Here is a 22,793-nt window from a genome sequence, read left to right as displayed (position 1 = left end):
TAGACTCGGCTCCTCCTGTGATACCTGTCACACTGATTCAATGTTCAGGCATTGAATCAGTGCTCTGTTTATCACAGGAGCCGGGCCTAGGAGGCGGGGCTTTGTTACAGTGGCCGCTGTTCTGTTTGACAAAACACAGCCGAAAACTCCCTGGGAGATCGCCGGCGCCGCTGTGTGACGCTGAGGTACACAAGGAGGAGGGAGGGGAAGACTGGCACTGAAGCCTCGGTTCCCTCCCACTGCCTCTGCCTGCGGAGCTGGGTTCAGCCGAGGGCTCAGCAGAAGCAGCTTAAAGCTGCTCCAGGGCAGGCAGCCTACTGGGAGATTTCCTGGCATCCCGGTAGGCCAGTCCAGCCCTGATCACCTGTGATGTATTTCAGTAGCAAACCTGGCCTGTTAGTGGGCCCTGAGGACAGGATTGATGACCACTACTCTAGTCTAGACTGTACATATTAAAGGGGCTGTAAAAGTTTTCCTTTACAACCCCTTTAAGTTCCTGAAGTCACTCTTGAAATGTTTTATCCCAAACATTCTTGTAAAACTAGCGTTTGTTTTGGAGATAGCACATTCATCACGCTGTACTAGACAGAAAAGCATCGTCTTTTACTAACACAAAATCAGCTAAAGCAGCCCCAAGGGTGGCGCCATTGGATTTGAACTTCCCTTTTTATAGTGCCGTCATACGTGGTTTACGTGTCCGCGTTCTGACATGATCAGTTCATTAACCAATGGTGTGTGGCCGCGACGGACCATCAGTCAGCTTCATCGGATGGACTGATCGTGTGTACGCGGCCTTAGAATTCTGTTTGCTTTTCTCACTGCCTGGTCACACGGTTTGCTCATTTTGCAATCATCTGAAATAAATACCCCCAAATTTTTTTCTTTTGTAGTGCTGGCCAACACAGTACTCCCAATGTTGTTCTCTCGGGTGAGTCTTTTCCCCTAGGTGCATTATTTTACATTTAGAAAACAGTGAACTGCAGTCTCCACTGCTAAGACCAATCTTCCAGCAATGCCAAATCGTGTTCCAAATCATGTTCCAGGGATATCAACCCTATGACACACTTTTGTGTTCATAAACCCATGTATACTGTCTTAATTTTGTATTGTGTTTTAAATTCAATGTATGGTTTCTAATACTCATCCATGCAAGGTATGCTTATTTTTTTATTTTTTTTTACATAATTAGCTTTGCTATTTGTTAAAATAGTTTTTATTTACTTACCGATGGCCTACCTGCACAAGTGTTTTCTATTTATTTGTGTTGAAGGAGGTCTAATATTCATATATGCAAATAAGCTAATATTTTATGTACAATTTTTTTTATGTACAAATATTAATAATATTGATAATATTAAAATAATATTTTATGTACATTTTTTTTTTTACATAATTAGCTTTGCTATTTGTTAAAATAGTTTTTATTTACTTACTGATGACCTACCTGCACAAGTGTTTTCTATTTATTTGTGTTGAAGGAGGTCTAATTTTCATTTATAAGCTAATATTTTATGTACAACATCAATTGTTCCAAAATCAAAGAATAACAAGCATATTAATTTCACTGTTACTAGTTTGATTGCTTACATGCAGTGCTTAGCGATCTATTTTGCATTTACATTTGCGTTATAATTAGTCGTCATTTGTTAATTAATACAGAAATTAGGTATTAGTTAAATACACAACTTAAACCTGCAGCAAATAGTAGTTTCAAATGACATGTATTTAGTTCTTTTGTTTTGTCACAGGGTTACACTGTATGCTTTGATAGCAGCTTAGGTTGCCTTGCTATGAATGTAAATAATTTACGCAGAAAGCCCAGGCAGTGTACAGTTACAGAAATCTGCAGCTGCAGGGATTTTATCTATTGGTACTCAAATGATTGATTTTTGTCCTATGCTCAGCAGTCTCTTTCTGAGAATGTGCTCTCTGTAGTAGGTACTGTAGAAGGCTGACATGAATCTCATTAGGAAGGAGCTAACCTGGCCAGAATATTGCATTCAGATATGACCCGCACCCAGAGTATTGATTGTGTTCCAAGAGCTTACCCAATGGAAAGGCAGTCATAATAATATTACAGCATATCGCAGTGCATCACAGATCTGCAGAGGGGGAACGTGATGATTTCACAGCCAGGATGTGCCAGACGCTAGTGCATGCTTGCAACTTGCAAACATTTTGTTCACATTATTGACGCCTCTTCCAAAGCGTGCTTAGAAATAAGCAAGCTTACTGCATTCTAATGAATACGTTTAATCTTTAGGATGTAACATTCAGACACATCCATCTTTTTTTTTTTTTTTTACAGCATTCAATAGCTTGAGTTGATGCAGTAAAAAAAAAAAAAATATATAAAAAATATTTATTTATTTATTTCAGGTACTTGTATAGCGCCGTCAATTTATTCAGCGCTTTACATATATATTGTAAATTCACATCAGTCCCTGCCCCCCAAGAAGCTTACAACCTATGGTCCCTAACTCACATTCATACATATACTAGGGCCAATTTAAACAGGATCCAATTAACCTACAAAATATGCATTTAATACAAAAATGAATAATGCTATGGGTTTTCTCATGCACAAACATCTCCCTTTATGGAACATTCTACAAGATACTACATTCTGTATAGATAGATAGATAGATAGATAGATAGATATACTGCACCCTGTATATGTTTAACACTATAATCATGTGGTATGTGAGTGTGATGTCTGGGAGTGTGGTGTGATTGTGCTGCTGGCAGTGAGGGGGTTGACAGTCTGCAGTGCAGTAGAGTTAGTACACGGTAGCTCGGCTCCCTATATGGCTGTGGATTAGCTGTATGCTAATATTGCTAGGAGATGAGTCGCCCAGCACGCTGAGCTGCCAGTGGAGGCAAGCAGAGTCTTAGCAGAGCTGACTCCTCAAGAGCCATGGCTGAAGGGGGCGAAGTGGAGGATGAGATACAATTCCTCCGCACTGTAAGTACTGCTTTCATTTCCAGTCACGTTGTTTTGTAGCATCATCTCTAGGATGTGTTCTTTCCATTGATGCCTGCAAGTACCATTGTCTACTGTATTCTCTTTTGTGCATGTTGTGCAGCAATGCAATATGCAGAAAAGAGGAATGCTTTTTTTTCCATCTATAAAACTTGCCTAATATATAGAATAAATCTGAATTGGTTCTCTTCAGTCGCCAGAGGGACATCAATACCCACTGTATGCCATTATCACCCAAGCTTTACCTTGTTCTGTTCTGGGTATCTGTGTGATAAGCTTATGTGTGTTTGCATATTAATGAGGTTACCTGTAAACTTTATTGTTGTAAAGAGTCAATCACTGCAGACAAATGATGAGCATGTTGGGCCTTTTGTGTTATCTTTTCTTTCTAAGTGCTGAATGATTATTTTCCTGCTTGGTATCTGTAGGAGAGCACAGCATGCAGTTTCATGTAGCAGGTGCTGTGCTCCTACCAGTGTCAGATAGTTTGGCTGCAGATGAGGGAACCCTGTCTAATAATATCTAATATCCACACCGCACAAGGCACATGACCTTTCCTCAAGACTCTAAGGAATCTTTTTTTTTTTTTTTGCATTGCTTTAGAAAGGACTGTGAATTAGACATTTGGTGTGAGCAGCTACATTTGTAATTATCAGTCAAGATAATTGGTCACGGCTGCCAGATTTTTTTTTTTTTTTTAATGAGCCATGGCATAGCTTTAATGTCCATTTGTGTGTATCTCCAGCAGAAAGGACTGCTTCTGCACAAAGATGTATGTGCGCCTCTGCAGAGAGCTTTCCCCTTCCTCACAAAGCACACACATCATGTCACAGCGCTGCATTGTTATAGATAATGTCCCTAACCCCTACATGAAGCAGCAATTCACTCTTTGGAAGTCTTCACAATTAGGTCTTCCACTTCCAGAATGGAGAGTTATTAAATCTATTTTCTATGTTAGCTGTGTGGCTTCATTTTTGCCATGATGAAGCGTGTATAATGCATTTCCTGTTTAATATGTACACACATGGCTGTTGTTACCACAGATACTGTTGTGTTATCTATCACACTTGGCGGTGTACATCTCCAAGCCACAAATCCTTTTCTTACATGATCTGTAAGCTTAGGGATTTAAATATGATACAGCAGGATATTCATACTTAATGCTTGTAAATTCTTTCTCATGTTTTAGTCTTTTGGCCAGTATTTTCTTGTATTATATGAGCCATAAAGAACCATTTCAATAGGATACCAGAGAAGCCTATCATGCTTGAGCAAAAGGGGGAGGGCAGGCTTGACGAGGATAGGACAGGCTGGTATGTATGGGTAGTTACATACTGCAGTAACATCTTTTGATATGTATATAGGTTGTACTACGGCTTTTGCATCTAGTATTTTTTATTTTTTGTCTTTTTTATTTTATTTAAAGTAATAAGGTCTGAAAAAAATACTCCTTGCATCGGCACAACATGCTCAATTTTTTTTTTATATACATTCTGGACATCAGATCCAACAGACAAACAAGTGTAACAAATAAAATATGTAACAAATGCGAAAGACCTTCTTAAGACAATAAATATTTACATTACTATTCTATCAAATTTTTCAGAAAAATGGGCTTGTTGACTTTAATTAGGGCATCAATAGTTGAACTGGAAACAACTCACAATAGAAGTATAAAAAATGCTATTATTGGCTTTTCTGATAATTTTTTTATGCTGCTAGGCCTATAATAATAATAATAATAATAAAAATAATAAAAATAATAGTAATAATAAATAATAAAGTCTGCATTGGCTCTCATATTTCACTCATGGCAGGTTCACTGTCTGCAAAATGGGGAAACTATGGATTCTGATTGTTTCTGAACAGTCAGACCCTCAGGAGATCACTTTTTAATCAAGATGTACTTCCACTGTTAAGTGAATGTTAGGCAAGCTGCTTGAAAACTCCCAATAGGCATCTTGGTGTAAGAGGATGTCAGCTAATTCCTGTTCAGTCAATAAAGTACAATAGGAAGTAGGCTGAAGTTTTCCAATCAGCTAGGTTTACTACAAGCATGTTACCAATCTACCATAGCTCAACACATGGAATGAACTACATTTTGAGGTTGTACTTAAAATAATTTGTATTACATGTAATTTGCTAGTTTATGTATAGAAGAACAAATATAGGGTGCACAGGCCTGGTGTATTACCTTTAGACGCAGTTTATTAGAAAAGCGAAAATGGGTAATTATACTCACAAACCAATAAAAAATTCAATGCTCATCACAAATATCCAAATATAGAACTGCCAGAACCACTATGCATACTTCTTTCCTGGGAAGATGCCACACAGGTCTCCAGACACTTCCTGTGATTTCTCCCTCTGACCTCACATCACTACAGGACACAGTAATGTTTATAAGGCCCTTTTCACACATGCGGACCATATGTCCCTTTTTCATCCGTTTACGGACCCTTTTCATCGGACATGTCCTGTCGTGTGTACGAGGCCTTAAAGGTGTAGGTATGTTTTTAGTTCTGGATGATATAAATACCTCTATAAGAAACACCAAAAACATCATAAATAATGTTATTACCTTTTCAAGCATTTGCATTCAATAGCAAAATCAGCAGTCATGCTTTTAACTCTGACCAGTGATGGCAATTACATTACTTTAGCTTCAATATAGATACTATTAGCCAGATTCAGAAAGACTGGCTTAAGTTTGTGCGGGCGTAGCGTATCTCAGACTCAGACTACGCCGCCGTAACTTAGAGAGGCAGGTACTGTATTCACAAAGAACTTGCGTCCTAAGTTAATGCAGCGTAGTGTAAATGTGCCGCTGTAACCCTGCCTAATTCAAATTAGGCAGGTAGGGGGCGTGCTCCATGTAAAATACCCGTGACCTCATGTAAATGAGGGCCGTTGGTACAGCGCATGCGCGCGCATGCTCAGAATCACGTCGGAAATACTCCTTGCTGTCGACGTGAACGTAACCTACGCCCAGCCCCATTCACGTACGCTTACGCAAATTACGTAAAATACGATGGCTGTTCCATCGCCTATACCTTGCATGGGCTGCGCCATCTTTTTGGTGGTTTATCTTTACGCCGGAAAAACGCCTTACGTAAACAGCGTATCGGGCGCAAGTACGTTCGTGAATAGGCGTATCTTGCTCATTTGCATATTCTCGGCGTAAATCCACGTACACGCCCCTAGCGGCCAGCGTAAATATGCAACTAAGATACGACAGCGTAGGAGACTTACGCCGGTCGTATCTTAGAAAGATTTAAGCGTATCTCAGTTTGAGAATACGCTTAAAGATACGAAGGCGCGGATTCGGACTTACGACGGCGTATTTAGTGATACACTGTCGTGAGTGTTTCTGAATCTAGCTATATATAGTTACATATAGATGGATTTTACAAAACTTAAGTGTGGTATTTAGGGTGACTTACCTATTCCAGTTGTTGCCTCCAGTGTATAGTCCTAATAAACCAAAACTAAAATTTTTGATACTTCAAAGAATTTAAATTAGGTTAATATTCTACCGGTAATGGACACTGACTGCTCATTAGAGGTGCACAACTTCACTGGTATCACGATTCGATTACGATGATCTGGTCAATGATTCGATTTAATTCCGCGATGCATCACGATTACTGACAAGCTCCCACTTCCGCTTGGGCCGCCTAGGCAGCCTTTCCTCCCTGCAATCTTTTGGGACACATCACAGGTCCCTGAAGATTCCTCGGCTTTGCACACACTTGTGGAATGGTGACAAACTCTCGTACCTAAAAATCTCCATAGGCGACGCTTTAAATGTATTTTACAGTTACCAGGTTAGAGTTACAGAGGAGGTCCAGTCCTAGAATTATTTCTGTCACTCTGAAAATCGCGGCAATACCTCACATGTGTGATTTGAACACTGTTTACATATGCAGGCACGACTTGGATATGCGTTTTTCTTTGCTGCGTGAGCTCGCGGGGACAGGGGTGTTTTTTTTATTTAGTGTTTTTTTTAACATTGTGTTTTAAAAAATAATATTTTGATCACTTTTATTGCTGTCACAAGGAATGTAAACATCCCTTGGGACAGTAATAGGAGCTGACAGGTCCTCTTTATGGAGGGATCAGGGTCTAAAAGACCCCAAATCCCTCCTTTGCACTTCAAAGTATTCAGAAACGGCGATTCTGAATACTGTATTTTTTTTTAAAACTGGCGCCATTGGCAGCCGAGTAAACCGGAAGTGATGTTGTGACGTTGCTTCCGTGTTTACATACATGAGACTGGAACGAATCTGTTTGCGGCTTCGTGACAGTCTGTCTCTAGCCGCCAGTAGTGGCGGCTCGCGGATCGGGTCTCCCCCGGTGAGACAGGAGGCCCAATAAGAGCGGCGGAAGGCAGTGGGAGGGGGTGTTGTCCCCTCCCGCTCCTCCGGTATAACAGCCGAGCAGCTTTTAGCCGCATCATTTGTTATACCTGGAAAGCCGACCGCCCGCTCTAAAAACATTACCGGGATGATGCCTGCAGCTGCGGACATCATCCCAGTTGGGATGACGTCACCCGAAAAAGTCCTGCAAACCACATCTTTGAGGCGCTGTAGAAGCGGTGTATACACTTTAGCTGGGGTTAAAAGTGCCCCGCTAGCGGCCTAATAGCACCGCAAAAACAACGGTAAAGTGCCGCTAAAAATAGCGGTAAAGCGCTGACGCCCCCACCGCCTCAGTGTGAAAGCAGCCTAAGTCTTGTTTAGCTCCCTTAAGATCGAGGTAATTGTACATATCCTCTAGAATTAATGTATAACGCCTCTGTAGTAGTCCTACATTGCTTTATAAGTTCACACACCTGGCAGTTCCCCGTGACTTTGTTATCCCCCCTATATATGTTTTACATAGTTGTTTAATAAACGGTATATTCTAGCTGCCACGGTGGGTATGGTGCGTGAGTTCAGCGCATCCGTACTGGTGTTCATTTATGAGTGTTTGCCACGTAAGGCCAATCTTAAGCCTCGTACACACGACCGAGAAACTCTACGGGCGAAACGCATCGTTTTCCTCGTCAAGTTCCTTGTCAGGCTGTCGGAACTTGACAAGGCAAGTTTCTCCATTCCCGTCGAGGAAATAGAGAACTTGCTCTCTTTTTGGCTCGTCGAGTTTCTCGACAGTTTCCTCAACAAAAATGTGCACACGACCGGTTTCCTCTGCAAAAAATATCTCCCAGCAAGTTTCTTGATGGTTTTTGCCGAGAAACTCGGTCGCGTGTACGAGGCCTTATGATCTATGTATACATCAGGCTACCTTCCATTTTCCTGAGATTTTGAAACTAGAAACACCAATATAGTTATCCTTATATCTTAGGGTGCACCAGATTTTTGTTCCAGATTAAATACCCATTTAATACAAATTTATATTTTAAATAAAATATAAAATCTCTCACTTAGCTGCACTGTTTTGTAAGACACATTAGTAAGTATCTATAAAACAAACAGGTCATGCACTCTATAAAAAAAAAAGTGTGCTCACCTCCTCCCTTGGGACTACATCCCGGTGGGGTGAGCACGCTGACTAACCCCCAGCCAGAACGGCTCCGATGATGGGGGCAAGCTTACTGAGGAGGAACAGTAAGTGAGAAATTCAGACAAAGAAAAAAAACATTTAGAAGGGAAATCTAAGGAAAAGGTAAGTGAACCAACAATACACTAGCTTAAAGGAACCTATTTAGAAAATAAAAACGAACCTTTACAACACCTTTAATTTATGTTATAGATTCCTATTATTGGCTGTAAATATTGAGGAATTTGTTAACAAGTCGGATACATCAAGTCTAGTTTTGAAATGTAACCAGTATCATTTTTTGAAGTTTAAGTTTCTGTAAACAGTTAAAACAAGATTAATAATATAATATATGTGTGGGAATGTGCTTAAGACATCAACTCTACTGTGTGGAATTCTTCATACAGGCCATAGCCAGTTGTGTTTTTCAGTTAGCTGCTCAGTTCTAGGTTTTCAATACACAATGTCAAAAGAGGCCAATCCATAACCCCCCCCCCCCCATGTATTCCATAACACACATGGGCTGATTTACTAAATAAATAAACTGTTTACTTTGCATGGGAATTTTACCCATGCTTAGTGAATAAGCTGAAGCTTTGCCATCTTCCATTATCCAATCACGTGCAAGCAGAAATGCAGTCTTTTATTTTCCTTGCTCATGATTGGGCATGGGACCGCAGGCCACACTACCCACCCCCTCAAACTCAACACTCCCAGTGAACAAAAGATCCAACAACTTCTTGGCATTTTAATGGCCGTGGCACCTTTATTGGTTTAACAAATTAATATATATCATAACCATCTTTATTTAATCAAAATATCGTATTGAATAATAAACCTTTAATAATTCAAAAATTCCCTGCTCAGTCTTAGGACTCGAGCAGCTAAACTTGAATAAACTGTAAAGTCCCCGCCCCGATTCGGGGGTGACATACCACATAATTGTGCCAATGACAGGGAGGGGGGCTGGGGAGCAAAGTCCAGTACCCAGCCAACAGCCCTGAACAACCGCAGCTGCAGCCTTATATAGGCTCCATCTAGTTCCAGAACCTTCCAGCCGGTCACCTGCTCGACCTGGACCAGTCAGAGCCCACCTTTCCCAGGTACCTGAAAAATACTTGAAATGCAAGAAACATGCACAAGTGTTTTAAATGACACACAGGTGTTTTAATTTAAATGACACATACATTTTGTCAGCAAAAGGCTAAGCATAAGGGGGGGGAGGGGGTGGCCGCAGGACCCATGTGCATGGGCCCAAATGAATTGTGCCCTATTATGCCATTCTGTGTCAAGTGAAATTTTAGAACACGCACTTAGCTCTGAGGAAGATTGCTTTGCAAAGTGAATAACCTTTTGCATTTAGTAAATCAAACCCTAAGTGTCTATTTTTTTTTTAGATGGAAATTTTAAGCTTCTACTATTCACTAGATTAATAACTGCAGTACATTTTGCAACTAACAGTTAAGGTAATAGTATAATTTTGCCTTGGGGAATATTGCCATAGATTTGTCATGCCTTCCATCTGTTTGTATGTATCGCGCCCTTATGTTCTACCCATACTTATAATGTGACATAATGAATGAAGTGAGCATGAAAAATCTGAAGGCTGCCTACCTTTGCAGAGTGTGTGAAATGTTAAATGACGTGCATTTTTAGTTCCCTCTCCATTATGTCATTTACAACATATTGATCAACAAACAGTAATAAAATGTTACTACTATGAATTATGAAATTGGCTGCAGAACATTTGGAACCCCTAATAGTCTCCTCTATATGTTTCACTTTGGGCATAGGTATCCCCCAAATAAGGATTTATTACCACCCAAAACAGGGCATTATGTCATGATGACGTAAGATACCTATAAAGCCATTCACTGTGTCATTAGTACAATATGGAATATTTACATTTTCTGATTATGAATGAACTAAAACTGGACTGATTGGCTCATCATTATTCCAAACTAAATAAAAGTCCCCTAGGCACTGTTTGTATGCTCATTGGACATGTTACATAAGTCTGTCCTTTTCAAAACTGCTTTAAATTTTGTGACACAGACCTAAATCTTAGATATCTTATGCTTAATTTCATCCACTTATTTTTCTCTGCACATCACAGCTGAACATGTTTGAACCAAGAAAAGGTCCATGGAAACTGACAAAAATGACAGATATTTCTGAATAATGTGGTGGCTTTAAAATACTTTTACTCGTCTGTGTTTTATTAGAGTAACATTACATCTGACTTGTGTGCATTGAGAGTTGACCCTTTGTAGGCTGGATTTGTGATTTGTGCATGTGTAGAGGTCTTCTGGAACTTTTAAGGAATACATTCTTTATTATTCTGTGCTATTTCTGTAATCTTCTTGTTTTGATATCAGCTGACCTTGTTAGCACCCCCTGGACCTTTTATTAAAGCAGGTCCCTGAAAATACTTGCCACCAGTATGAAAAGGCAAGAGCTGAATTGTTATTTAAATAAGAAATGTAGCACAGACAAATCTGTGCAGTTACAACACCAGAAAGACTTAACCCTCATTCACAAGGCAGACACTCTTGCTACGGAGTCCACCAGCTCCCGCCAGATCAGCGGGAGATCTCTCTGATAACAGGTCCCTCTCTGCTCAATGAGCAGGGAAGGGATTGTCGAGCGCAGCTGTCTCTTATGGAGAGATCTGATGAAAACGAACAGCATGTCCGTTTTCATCAGATCTCACCCGATCCGATCCGCCATGAACGGATGGCGACGTATCGCCATACGTCTGATTTTGGCGGATCGGGTCGGATGTCAGCGGACATGTCACCGCTGACATCCAACCCTCCATAGGCTTGCATGGGGCGGACGTTCATGTCCGCCGGCAAAAATGACAGGGGGACCTGAACGGTCCGACCGTGTGAAAGGGGCCTTAGGATGGCTTTACACTGCCCCGCTGCGGTCCCACTGTACTTTGGGGAAAGCACAGGTAACACAGAGTTTTTGTGTGCGTTAGCTGCGGTTTCCAATTCTATGACGTCCTGCAGTTTTGGTGCAGTTTTAAGAAGCACACTAAAGATGCAGCATTCAGGTGTTTTGGTGCACTTTCTGAAACTATACCAAAACCATAGACATTAATGGGAAAGTGCAGGTAGCCCGCACGAAAACGGCAGGTTAGCTGCACTTTAGCAAAATTGCAGCAAGGAAGTATGAAGCCACCTGTAAAATCACAGCAATGTGCCGTGTGAAGTCTTTGGAGAGGTGTATACTATTTTAGTCATTGTACTGTGTAAAGCCCCGTACACACCGGCCGAATGTCGGGCGGCATCGGCCGGGTTAATAGAAACTGGCCGACATTAGGCTTGTGTGTACGGTAGCCGGTCGGACAGAAGCTGGCCATTCTGCTGTCTTCTGTCGATAGGGAATGACCAAAAAAGGTCTGCCGAACAGAGTGTTCTGGCGGGAGGGCTGTTCCCCTGTCAGAACACAATAGCACAGCAGAGGAGATCGCTGTACTAACATTGCATGGTTAATACAGCTGTCAGTTTTTTTTGTTCAGCCCTACTGAGTTGAACTTTCTGTGCGGGAAGGTAAACAACCTTCAATGTGCAGCTCCCCCCTCAGCCCCCCTAATACTGTACTAACCTAAGCCCTATTTCTATCCAGCAATGTGCACGAGACCCAATGCTCTCCCGGGTCTCTCCCTCCTAATTGGCTGATATGATGGCTCCCGCTGGTGTGCAGTGAGGCAGGAGCAGGGGGTGGGGCTGAGCCGTGCTCTTTGTGTCCTTTGGCTTAGGAGTGAGCACACAAGTGCCCCCACAGGAAGTGGCTTGATATGGGGGTGTATTGTCACATTCTGCTGCCTATCTTCGAATGCTGCGGAAGTCACGTGGCAGCCAACTGCGCATGCGCGATGCGTTCCAAACGCAAGTGCGATGCGTTCCAATGGATTCACGACAGTACACACCAGTGAAACCTCGGTCGGCATCCAGGCTCTTTCCTTAACATCCCCGTGGATTGGAGGATGTTAAAAAAAGAGCCAGTAGGCCGAGCAAAATAAGCGAGCCGTCACAGCGAAGCGAGGACATGCGGCCAACTGGCCACTTTCCTCTAAATCCACGTCGCCCTGAATGCCGGGTTCGCTGGTGTGTACTGCCGTAAATCGATTGAAACAAATCGCACTTGCGTTTGGAACGCATTGTGCATGCGCAGTTGGCCGCCACGTGACTTCCGCAGCATTCTACGATAGGCAGCAGACTGTGACACTACAGGGGCACTCGGCAAGGGGGGGGGGCAGAACTCCAACGGGGGACCCAAACAGAGGAGGATTGGGGTTGTTCTGTGCAAAACCGCTGCACAGAGCAGGTAAGTTTTATATGTTTGTTATTTTTTTTTAAATAAAAAAATTCCTTGGCAATCACTTAAGAACAGTGGTACAAGATTTTTTTTTTGTTTATTTATTTACCTCTGTTTCATATGCACACTTTTGGAAACACAATTAGGCACCTGGGAAGATAATATAATTTACTTACTAAAAGGTTGCAGTAGTAAAAATATAAATTAATACGTTAAAGTTCCTTTGTTAAAAAAAAATTCCATCAAGACCATTTTTGGAGTTAAATCTGAAGTTGCTTGTCATTCACAAGAACAGCAAAAATAGTACATAATATGAGGATGTGGATGTGAAGTTAATCTTGTAGACAGTTTGGATCTGTTACTGTTCATGTGAAAGGGCAATGAGGTGTTTTCCGAGATTGAAAGGAATACCATGCAAAACATTATCTAATTTAAGAGGCTGTGGCAAGATGCATTGTGACAGGACATGGATACAGTGAGATACAGTGTCTCCATGTTACCCATCTTCCAGATAAGACACTTCCTGCTATCGATGCTGTTGCTTAGTAAGGCATGTCCAGACAGACATTACTTAAATTTTCCATTAGTCATTTATGACTAGTAGGAATAAACAGTAACGTCAAACATATATTATAATGTTGATATGTTTTCAATGTGTAAATATGAAAGCTACATAATAGTTACTAGCTTTGTCCATGTTTTTCTCCATTTGTGCGATGGGTAGATATTCTTAATAATATGTTGGACAACAAAATATGATTTGATTGGGGTAAGTTTGGTTTTGCTGCAGAACCTTTCTTGGAGACCAGCAAGGATGTCTATTTCTAGCCCTTTTCATGACTATTAGCAGGTAGTACATTGCTTTTCAACAGTCAGCACATGGTTTCTCACTCAATAAGGTAAATTCTCTTTTAAGTCCTATGAGAAACCCATTAGACCAGTGGTCATCAACCTTGTGCTCAGGACCCACTAACAGGCCAGGTTTGCAAGATAACTGAAATACATCACAGGTGATATCATTTGCAAGGGACATTTATGAGGACCACACAGAGGGGATGCTGTTGGGTGCATGATGGCTAAATAATGTCCCTAGTTATTATACATCAATTTGCTTTACAATTTTTGCTTAATAATGTAATAGGTTACTGAAAGCTATATTTTTTGCTGAGTGATATTATTTGCAGTTGCCTGGTATATATAATATGCTATTACATATGTCCTTGTGAAGATTTAGGCAGTGACATATTATTATTATTAAGGTACTTATATAGCACCATCAATTTACGCAGCGCTTTACATATACAGTGTACATTCACATCAGTCCCTACCCTCAACGAGCTTACAATCTAAGTTCCATAACTCACATTTATACACTAGGGCCAATTTAGGCAGAAGCCAATTAACCTGCCAGCATGTCTTTGGAGTGTGGGAGGAAACCCACGCAGGCACAGGGAGAACATGCAAACTCCAGGCCGATAGTGTCGTGGTCGGGATTCGAACCAGCAACCCTTTTTTTTGCTAGGCGAGAGTGCTACTCACTACATCACTGTGATATTAGACCCAATTCATAAAGATTGATTCATTATTTTACCTTCATTCACTATTTTAATTGCAGGATCATTTTCTCCAACACATTTTTAATTCACAGACATAAAAACATGTTTGCATGAAATGACAATTGTTTTAAAAAATAATTATTTTATCTTCTAATTTAATAAGCTATAAGACATGTGGAAGAGAGGTGGGACTGTCAGCGACAGATACTTTGTTACCATGGCACCCCCCCCCCCCCCACTGATTTGTCACCCACCCACTGAGTGTAGACAAACTTTTAACATGATTTCCCTTTAAGTGGCCCTGCTCAGGGCAATATAAAATGCTTGCTATATTCAAGCACTTTAAAGCAGACCTGGCAGTAAAAATGCAATGTCCACTAAAAACATTAGAACCCCCTCCCCTGTCACAAAAAGCAGCTATACAGTAAAAAAAAAAAAAGAAAAAAAAGCCACTTCATTGCAAATGGTTTTAAATATACTTGCTTATCCCTGGCTTCCATTGGCAAGGGTAATGCGGCCATCCTTCAGGTGTGATCTTGGGAAATGCTGTGCATCCCAAATCATGTGAGAACCTGACCTGGTTCAGCATCTTCTCATAATATTTTTGGTACTTCGCTTTCTCCGGGATCTTGCCAGAGTGTGAGATCTTTCCGCTACGGTACAAAAGCTGGGGGAAAGGTAATTATTTGTACTATTTTTACACCTACAGTTTTACAGCTGCCAAATATGTCAGGGGAAGGAGACCTGATTTATTAGCTGGACATACTCTACTGCTGCCCTGAGAATTTTCCTTCCTGGTGCGGGGGAACATTTTACACGCACCTCCTTGCCTTCTCATAATTTAGCAAGATTTTCCCTTTTTCTTTTGCAACGGAGAATAAAAGGAGGCAATTTCTTTATATATACCAAAGCATTTTCTTAAACACTATTTTGGAGTCCTAATTCAGCAATGTCTATTCTAAAGCGACTGCAAACACCATTTTCCCATAGACTGGTGAACATTTTGATAATGATAGGATCTGCAGGGAGGATAACATTTGTACAAGTTTGTAAAACAGTGTGGCAAACCAGCGACACTTAATTTTCTTTCAGAGAGAAATAGTATGCCTAGGACAAGGAAAGGGAGGGCTGGAGGAGAGTGTTGACATTACAGGGAGACCTTGTCTAATGCAGTGAGAATCAATTTAAAACTGATATTTAGTGGGAAAGAAATGTCAAATAGTATTCTAAATACATTTCTAGTGCAGAAGGTGGTTACACCTTAAGAAAAACTAAAATATAGTAATAACATTCTAGTACCCCAAGGGTAATATCTTTTGTGTATCTATATTTGCCTGACAGGGCTCTTGTAGTATTGGATACTGTACAGTATACTGGAATTACATATTTTTTTAATAATATAATCAGTTTAAAAGAATAAAATAAGCATACATTTTTTGTGTTCCAAATACATTTCTATTTTTATTGTTATATATGGATTTGGCAATGCTTTCTAAATATAGATCTATGTGTGTTGTAAAACAATGCCTTCTCCAGTCATCTCAGTTATGTGTATGTTATAAAGTGATTGACAAGGGTTTATATGCAGTTATAAAAAAAGATAGAATTTCATGGCTCAAGAGGATTCTGTTTCTCCATAGTAGAAACAAAAGCATGTAAACAAATTTCAAATTAATTTCTTTATTCCTTTATGATAAAGTACTTTGCTCATAGCTTGATTTAAAGTACATATTTTTTCTGCATGAAATGGGAAGCCTGTCTTGGGGTGACGTCTGTCAGTAAATATACCTGAATTTGTTGTTTTGGTGAGTGGGGAGTGTGTGTGTGAGTTGTCACTCTCTGTTGAGGCATTTAGGCGTGAGTTCCTTCCTTGCAATTTAGGCAAGTTTAACATTTTAATTCTATCTGATACCTTGCAGCATGTGAACCATATTAAGGGTGCACTCTACTTATATTGGATATGGCTTCAAATGAGATGTGACTTTATGTGTATTTATATATTATTATACAGGATTTATTACCATCTTTACTTGGCCATGCACAGTGCCACTGTTAGAAATCATAGAGCCTACCTGACAGGGTCTCCTTAGACCTGCCATCGACCCCACCCTTTTCCCTGCCCTTGGCTTCTCCCCTAGCCCCACCATTCAGTTTGTGTCTGCATGCACATTACAGCAGACAGGGGAGGAATTGTGATGGCTCTATGGGTGACCAGATGTAAGTGGTCTTTAGACTGGTCTGGAAAACCAGAAAAAGACACAGTTCTTTTCCATTTTTTTTTTGGACCTAAACGGACATAGAGGTAGGCGTAGACCTACATAGTGCTTTCAATTAGGTCCACATGAAAAACTGACAGGTGGCCCTAACTGGAAAGGTGGGTGAAAGGTTCCTAAAGAGGAGTGATTGGGGCAGTAAAAATGAGCAACCCCCCCCCCCCTCCAAAGCGCAAGTGTACAATAGAATCTTGCAGTGTTTCATGAACATCAGCATTAGGATAATCACACAGCACAGCAGGCGATCTATGGCTGGCACAGAGTGTCACATGGCTGTTCAGTGCTGCCTTTGTTATTGCTGTACTGTGCTGCAGTCTGTAACACACAGTACAGCCATGAATTTACAAAGTCAGCACCCTAACAGCCATGTGATGTGTCTATTATAATGCTGTTGATCATAAGCCACAGTGAAGATTCTGGGTACTCTATTCCCATATTAGTGTGTCACTCACTGTGTGATACACTGCTGCCATGCCACCCGCCGCCACCGCTGGGGATAGTGCTGCTGCTGCCTGTCAGTGTCAGCAGCCTCACGCCAGTCTCGGCACTTGTCCTAAAGGGAGCAGAGCATGTACACACCACTAGGGAAGGCAGCCAGCCCGAATTCTAATTTAAAAGCAGGTTGCAACGTGGGGTATAGACTTATACCCTGAAAATGATTAAAAAGTCCCTGCAATGCTCCTACCTTTTAGGCCCCACTGTTGAGATGATAGGGCCCAGGAAAATGTATTTATACACCTCAAAAGTATGAAGGAGTGGGGGTATATTTTAGTAAGCCCTATTTCTTTATTTGGCAGACATTAAATATAAAACTACCCTGGTCCCTCTGTTGAGATGATGAGCCCAGGGCCCGGTACAACAGGACCAGTTGTACTGCCTTATCAGCGGACCTGGAAATGCAAGTAGAAGATACGTTTAAATTATTGCCCGTGAATGTAAATATAGATGATCAGGTTTAACATGAGAATGCTGCTGTGTTGCCAGATGCTGCTACCTGTAGAAGTAGAGCAACGGCATGTTTCCTGATATCTGAGCCATATTGCCAGAAAGACTGTTGCCTCTGGGAAAGTGATCACTATCCTAATGACAGAGAAACTCGACCCAAACTCCGAGTGTTGTCCAAGGCAATGTTTTACTTGTGGCACTTTTGGCAGTTAAAAGGAGGGCAGTTGTTTATTTAAAATAGGACTGTTGCCCGAACCGCTTTAAAGAGGGAATTTCTAAACGTGAGAAAAAGTGATCTGGAAAGCATAAAAGTTGTTTACTTACTAGATAACTTTCCTGCATTCAGAAATGCTAAAAACAAAAGTACACATGCATTGTAGCTTAAAGGAGCAGTAAAGGAAAACATTTTTTTTTGCTGAAATTACTGTTTACAGGGTATAGAGACATAGGGCCAGATTCACAAAAGAGATACGACGGTGTATCTACTGATACACCGTCGTATCTCTGTTTCTAACTATGCGGCTGATTCATAGAATCAGTTACGCATAGCTAGTCCTAGGATCCGGCAGGTGTAATGGACTTACACTGTCGGATCTTAGGATGCAGTACCGTGGCCGCCGCTGGGGGCATTTCTCGTCGTAATCCAGCGTCAGGTATGCAAATTAGCACTTACGGAGATCCGCAAAGCTTTTTCCCTTCGTTAAGTCGCCGTAAGTGTTAGTTTGCCGTCGCAAAGATAGGGTACCTTTTACAAAGTGTAAAGTTAGTACACCATGTAAAAGTGTACCCGTCTTTCCAGCGTCGCTGTCAATTTTTTTTAAAAAATTGTTTTTTTCCCGCCGCATGTCTTTTTTACCCGTCGGGATTCACAAAACTCGGCGCAACGTAACGTAACGCAAAGCACGTCGGGAAAATAGCGTCGGGAGCATGCGCAGTACGTCCGGCGCGGGAGCGCGCCTAATTTAAATGGGACTTGTCCCATTTGAATTGGCCCGCCTTGCGCCGGACTGATTTAGGATACACCGCCGCAAATTTCCAGGTAAGTGCTTTGTGGATCGGGCACTAACTTGTGTAATTTGCGGCGGTGTAACTTAAATCAGAAAAGTTACGTTGCGCCCGCTCGTTGTGAATCTGGCCCATAATAATTAACTCATTCCTTTTAAAAATGATTAAAAATAGATAAAAATCAATCATATAATGTGCCTGCAGTTTAGTTTCGTTTTTAAACTAGTTTCATGTTTCTGTGAAGTACAGAGACACACAGAACAAAAACAAACAAACACAGGGCAGTGTTTGTTTTTAAAAGGAATCTTGATCATGGACCACAGTGAAAAGCTAGCATGAGTTTTTTCATAAGGAGCCAGATAAGCAAGTGTGGAGATCAGAGAAGGATTACAGCTACTTCAAAGCAAAAACGAACAATGAGGACATGAAACCAGGACTGCAGTAGGGTAAAGGAAGCTATTTAGCTAAAACATTTTTTTCCTTTAGTGACCCTTTAAGGGAAGCAGAAGCTATGTGGCCCTGATTAAGTGGGGGGACGTGGTGTTGAATTTCTTCCTTCACTCATGAATGACTGACAAGCAGACAACCTGCAGCTTTTTACCCCACTCAGATTTTGCTTGTCATTATATTGCTAGCAATTAAAACTAGTAACCAACTCTGCATGGGGATTTTCTGGTAAGCAGGTAAACCATGGACCAAGTAGAAGTTCTAATGTGTTTCCTGCAAACTTTCTGGGAAATTCATAAGGGGTGTCTATGACAGTTTTTAAATTTCATTGTGCCTCCACATGACAAATGTCAGTTCTTTGGTTATTCAAACCTATTGTTGCAGCAGCTTTCCAGGTGGATGGTCTCAGATGACCTTGGAGGTGAAGATGCTGGATGTGGAAGTCCTGGGCTGGTGTGGTGACACGTGGTCTGCAGTTGTGAGGCTGGTTGGATGTACTGCCAAATTCTCTAAAACGCCTTTTGAGACGGCTTATGGTAGAGAAATGAACGTTCAATTCAAGTGCAACAGCTCTGGTGGACATTCTTGCAGTCAGCATGCCAATTGCATGCTCCATTCCCAGGGATGTATTTTGGGCCCTTTTTAAATATTGGTGCTACATTGGCTTTTCTCCTATCTGCTGGTACTGTTCCAGAAAGTAGTAAAAAAAATTAGGTACAATGGTCTGGCAATTACTTGACTGAGTTCACTAAGTACTCTCGGGTGTGAGTCATCCTCTCTCGGTGATTTTATTATTGTTAAGTTCCCATGTCTAATTCTAATTCTGTCCTCTGTTAGCCATGAGTGTGCTTCCTGTGATGTGTTACGAGGATAAACACTGCAGTTTTGGTTACTGAAGACCCCTGATTACCTCGTGAAGATTGAACAGAAGAATAAATTCAATACCTTCACCATCTCCCCATCCTTTGTAACCAGATGTCCTTCCTTATTCTTTATGGGGCCAATATGGTCTATCTTCGTTTTTTTACTGTTTACTTTCTTTGGAATTTTTTTTGCTTTCCTCCGCTATGTGTCTTTCGTGTTCTATCTTAGCCACCCTAAATGCACCCTTACATTTTTGTTGCATTCTTTATAAAGTTTGAATGCTGATGATGATCCCTCAACCTTGTATTTTTTGAAGACCTTCACTTTTGCTTTAATATTAGTGTTAAGCCATCCAGGACATTTTTTCGCTCTTTTAAATTTATTGCCCAATGGGATGCACTGGCAAATGCCCTTATTTAATATACTCTTAAAGATAACCCTGTTATGTTCCCACATGGAGGCGAATGAAGGTATAACTGATAATAGCTGTGTGACTTCCTACCTTCGTATCCAAGCAGTGGGGCAGACCGAACCAGGAGATGCTCGGGTTAGATGGATCCAGACTTAGACACGAGGATGAAATCAACGTGGGTTTATTCAATCCAGATAAAGCAATAAACGGTGATACAGTACTGTTCTGTAGTAGTAGTATCAATGCTGTCTTGTTGGTATCTATCCTGAGGCTAACTGCTGGTCAAAAACTGATGCCTTCTCAAGCCCAAAAAATGTGCAGTGTCTAGTCACACAGCCATGAGGCACTGCGATGGCTGCCCCCAGGTGATAAGGCCAGCCCTGCTTGAGTCTACCCCCCAGATGGAAAAAACTTTACTAACAAAAAACAGAGGCGTGCGGCATGCAAATTCTGGCCAGCAGATGGCAGCAGTACAAAAGATGCATGAAAACAACACGGTGAAAGAAAGGTTGATAATGCAAAAATAACTATGAGGAGAACAGCACAAACCCATCTCTCCTCTGTGTTCTCTGTTCCTAAGATTTTTTCCCAATTTATATCTTCTAGCAAGGTTCGTAGTTTAGGGAAGTTGGCTAATTTGAAATCCAGTGTCTTTGTATTTCCCTTATGTTTCCTATTTGTGTGATTTATACTGAAGCCAATTGATCTGTGATTGCTGTTTCCTAAATTGCCCCATACTTCCACATCCGTGATCAGGTCTGTATTGTTGGTAATCAGTAGATCTAGTAACGCTTTATTGCTAGTTGGTGCGTCTACCATCTGACCCATGAAATTGTCCTGCAAGACATTTAGGAACTGGCATGTCTTAGACGAATGTGTGGTTCCCTCTGCCCAGTCTATGTCTGGATAATAAAATACCCTATTTTGATATCACTTCCCATCCTTGCTGCTAATCCAAATTGTGATAGGAGGTCCGCCTCCCCCTCCTCCCTCAGTTTAGGGGGCCTATAGCATACTCCAGTATTATTACCCATGAGGATTCCACCTCCTCCCTAGCTCCCTTATTGATGTTATCTCTCACATTCACTTGTACATTATTCTTAATGTAAAGGCATATCCCTCCCCCTTTTTTATCCTCTCTATCCCTGCGATAAAGGGTATACCTTTGAATAGTTGCCAGCCAGTGATGAGAGCTGTTAAACCAAGTTTTTGAAATTCCCACAAAATTTCCACAAAATCCAAATCCTCCTTGTACAACAGTATCTCTAGTTCACCGATCTTGTCCTCAAGGCTCTAAACATTGGTGAATAATGCCACGTAGTTTAGACTGTTCACATACTATCCTCTTATTGGGTGTTCCGAGATTGCAACTAGGACTTGTTACTATACTTGCCTTGGGTTTATGTGCTTTAGTCAACCTCCCACTAATGCCCCCAAAATCTAAATTGCACAGCTTCGGAATTCACTCATGTTAGATGGCCATCGGCCAATTAAACTAATTTTAATAAGCATGAGTAACAATTACTTTATCTATGGACAACTTTGGATCTGAGCAAGTACCTGTGTCCAGTTATTTTTTGGGCTATAAAAGTTGATTCGATTTATATAGGATCTTTCCAGCAGGCAGCTATTATATGTCTATTGCAAGGTGGGTACGAAGGTCAATGCAGAGACGTTACCTGGTTTTAATCAGACAGAAGTGTGTATATGTCAGCTATTAAAAGAAAAACTGATAACTGTGGCGTCTATGAGTCCTTGAAGATGCAGAAAAATTAACACATTGGGGTTTAGTTACTAGGTGGAATAGACTTACGGTACTTTGCAAGGGAAATTTCCCCCAGCCTAACGAATGAAGTGAAGCTTTACTGACTTCCATCATCCAATCATGGGCAAGCAAAAATATATCTTATTTCCCCTGCCCATGATTGGGTATTCTTTAAAATGTGCTTGCAAATGAGCAGTCTATTTGTCTTTATTAAATATAAACCAACTGAATTTGCAAACACACATGTGCATCAGCCAGATCATTGGTATTGAAGCACTTGGCACAAATAGTCCTAGCATCGGACAGGAATTACCCTCTGTAAAAAAAAAGATGTAGGCATGCATTCCAGGAAATGAAAACATTTCACTTTGGGAATTTTGCATTGTATTTGAAGACCCAGTTCACCTTAGAAGGTACATTTTATGATAGATGTGGCTGATACATGCTTACAATAAAAAATATAACACATACCTGCTATTCACACTGCCAAACAGAACTGTGTAGTGTGTATCAATCATGTTTTGTAGACTTTTTATCTTCAGATTTATATATCCTTTGCTGCTTGTGTAACCCTTACAACACTACTTGGTTTAAAAGTGCGTGAGCTTAACAGCAGAAACTGCCATGTGTAATAGCAAACGCCTTCTACATTCACACTGGAAAAGCTGGAGGA

The 22,793-nt window shown here is 41.0% G+C and overlaps 1 protein-coding gene across 11 annotated transcripts in view; it reads left to right on the top strand.

The window, feature by feature from the left end:
- The first annotated feature begins 2,805 nt into the window (after positions 1-2,805).
- LOC120920819 (ryanodine receptor 3) overlaps positions 2,806-22,793 on the top strand; it is a 692,572-nt gene continuing 672,584 nt past the window's right edge. For 6 of the 11 annotated variants that reach the window (XM_040333158.1, XM_040333157.1, XM_040333155.1 and 3 more), the window contains exon 1: positions 2,807-2,965. In XM_040333158.1, coding sequence (XP_040189092.1) covers positions 2,918-2,965 — 48 coding nt within the window. In that variant the 5' untranslated portion in view covers positions 2,807-2,917. Of the gene's footprint in view, positions 2,966-22,793 lie in introns of all 11 variants that reach the window. The other 5 variants (XM_040333156.1, XM_040333154.1, XM_040333152.1 and 2 more) reach the window with 1 other exon arrangement.

The sequence above is a fragment of the Rana temporaria genome, chromosome 13 (assembly GCF_905171775.1).
Source record: "Rana temporaria chromosome 13, aRanTem1.1, whole genome shotgun sequence".
NCBI classification, from domain to species: Eukaryota; Metazoa; Chordata; class Amphibia; order Anura; family Ranidae; genus Rana; species Rana temporaria.
The sequence above is the reverse complement of the archived record's forward strand: the minus strand, read 5'-3'. Positions and strand labels throughout refer to the sequence as shown.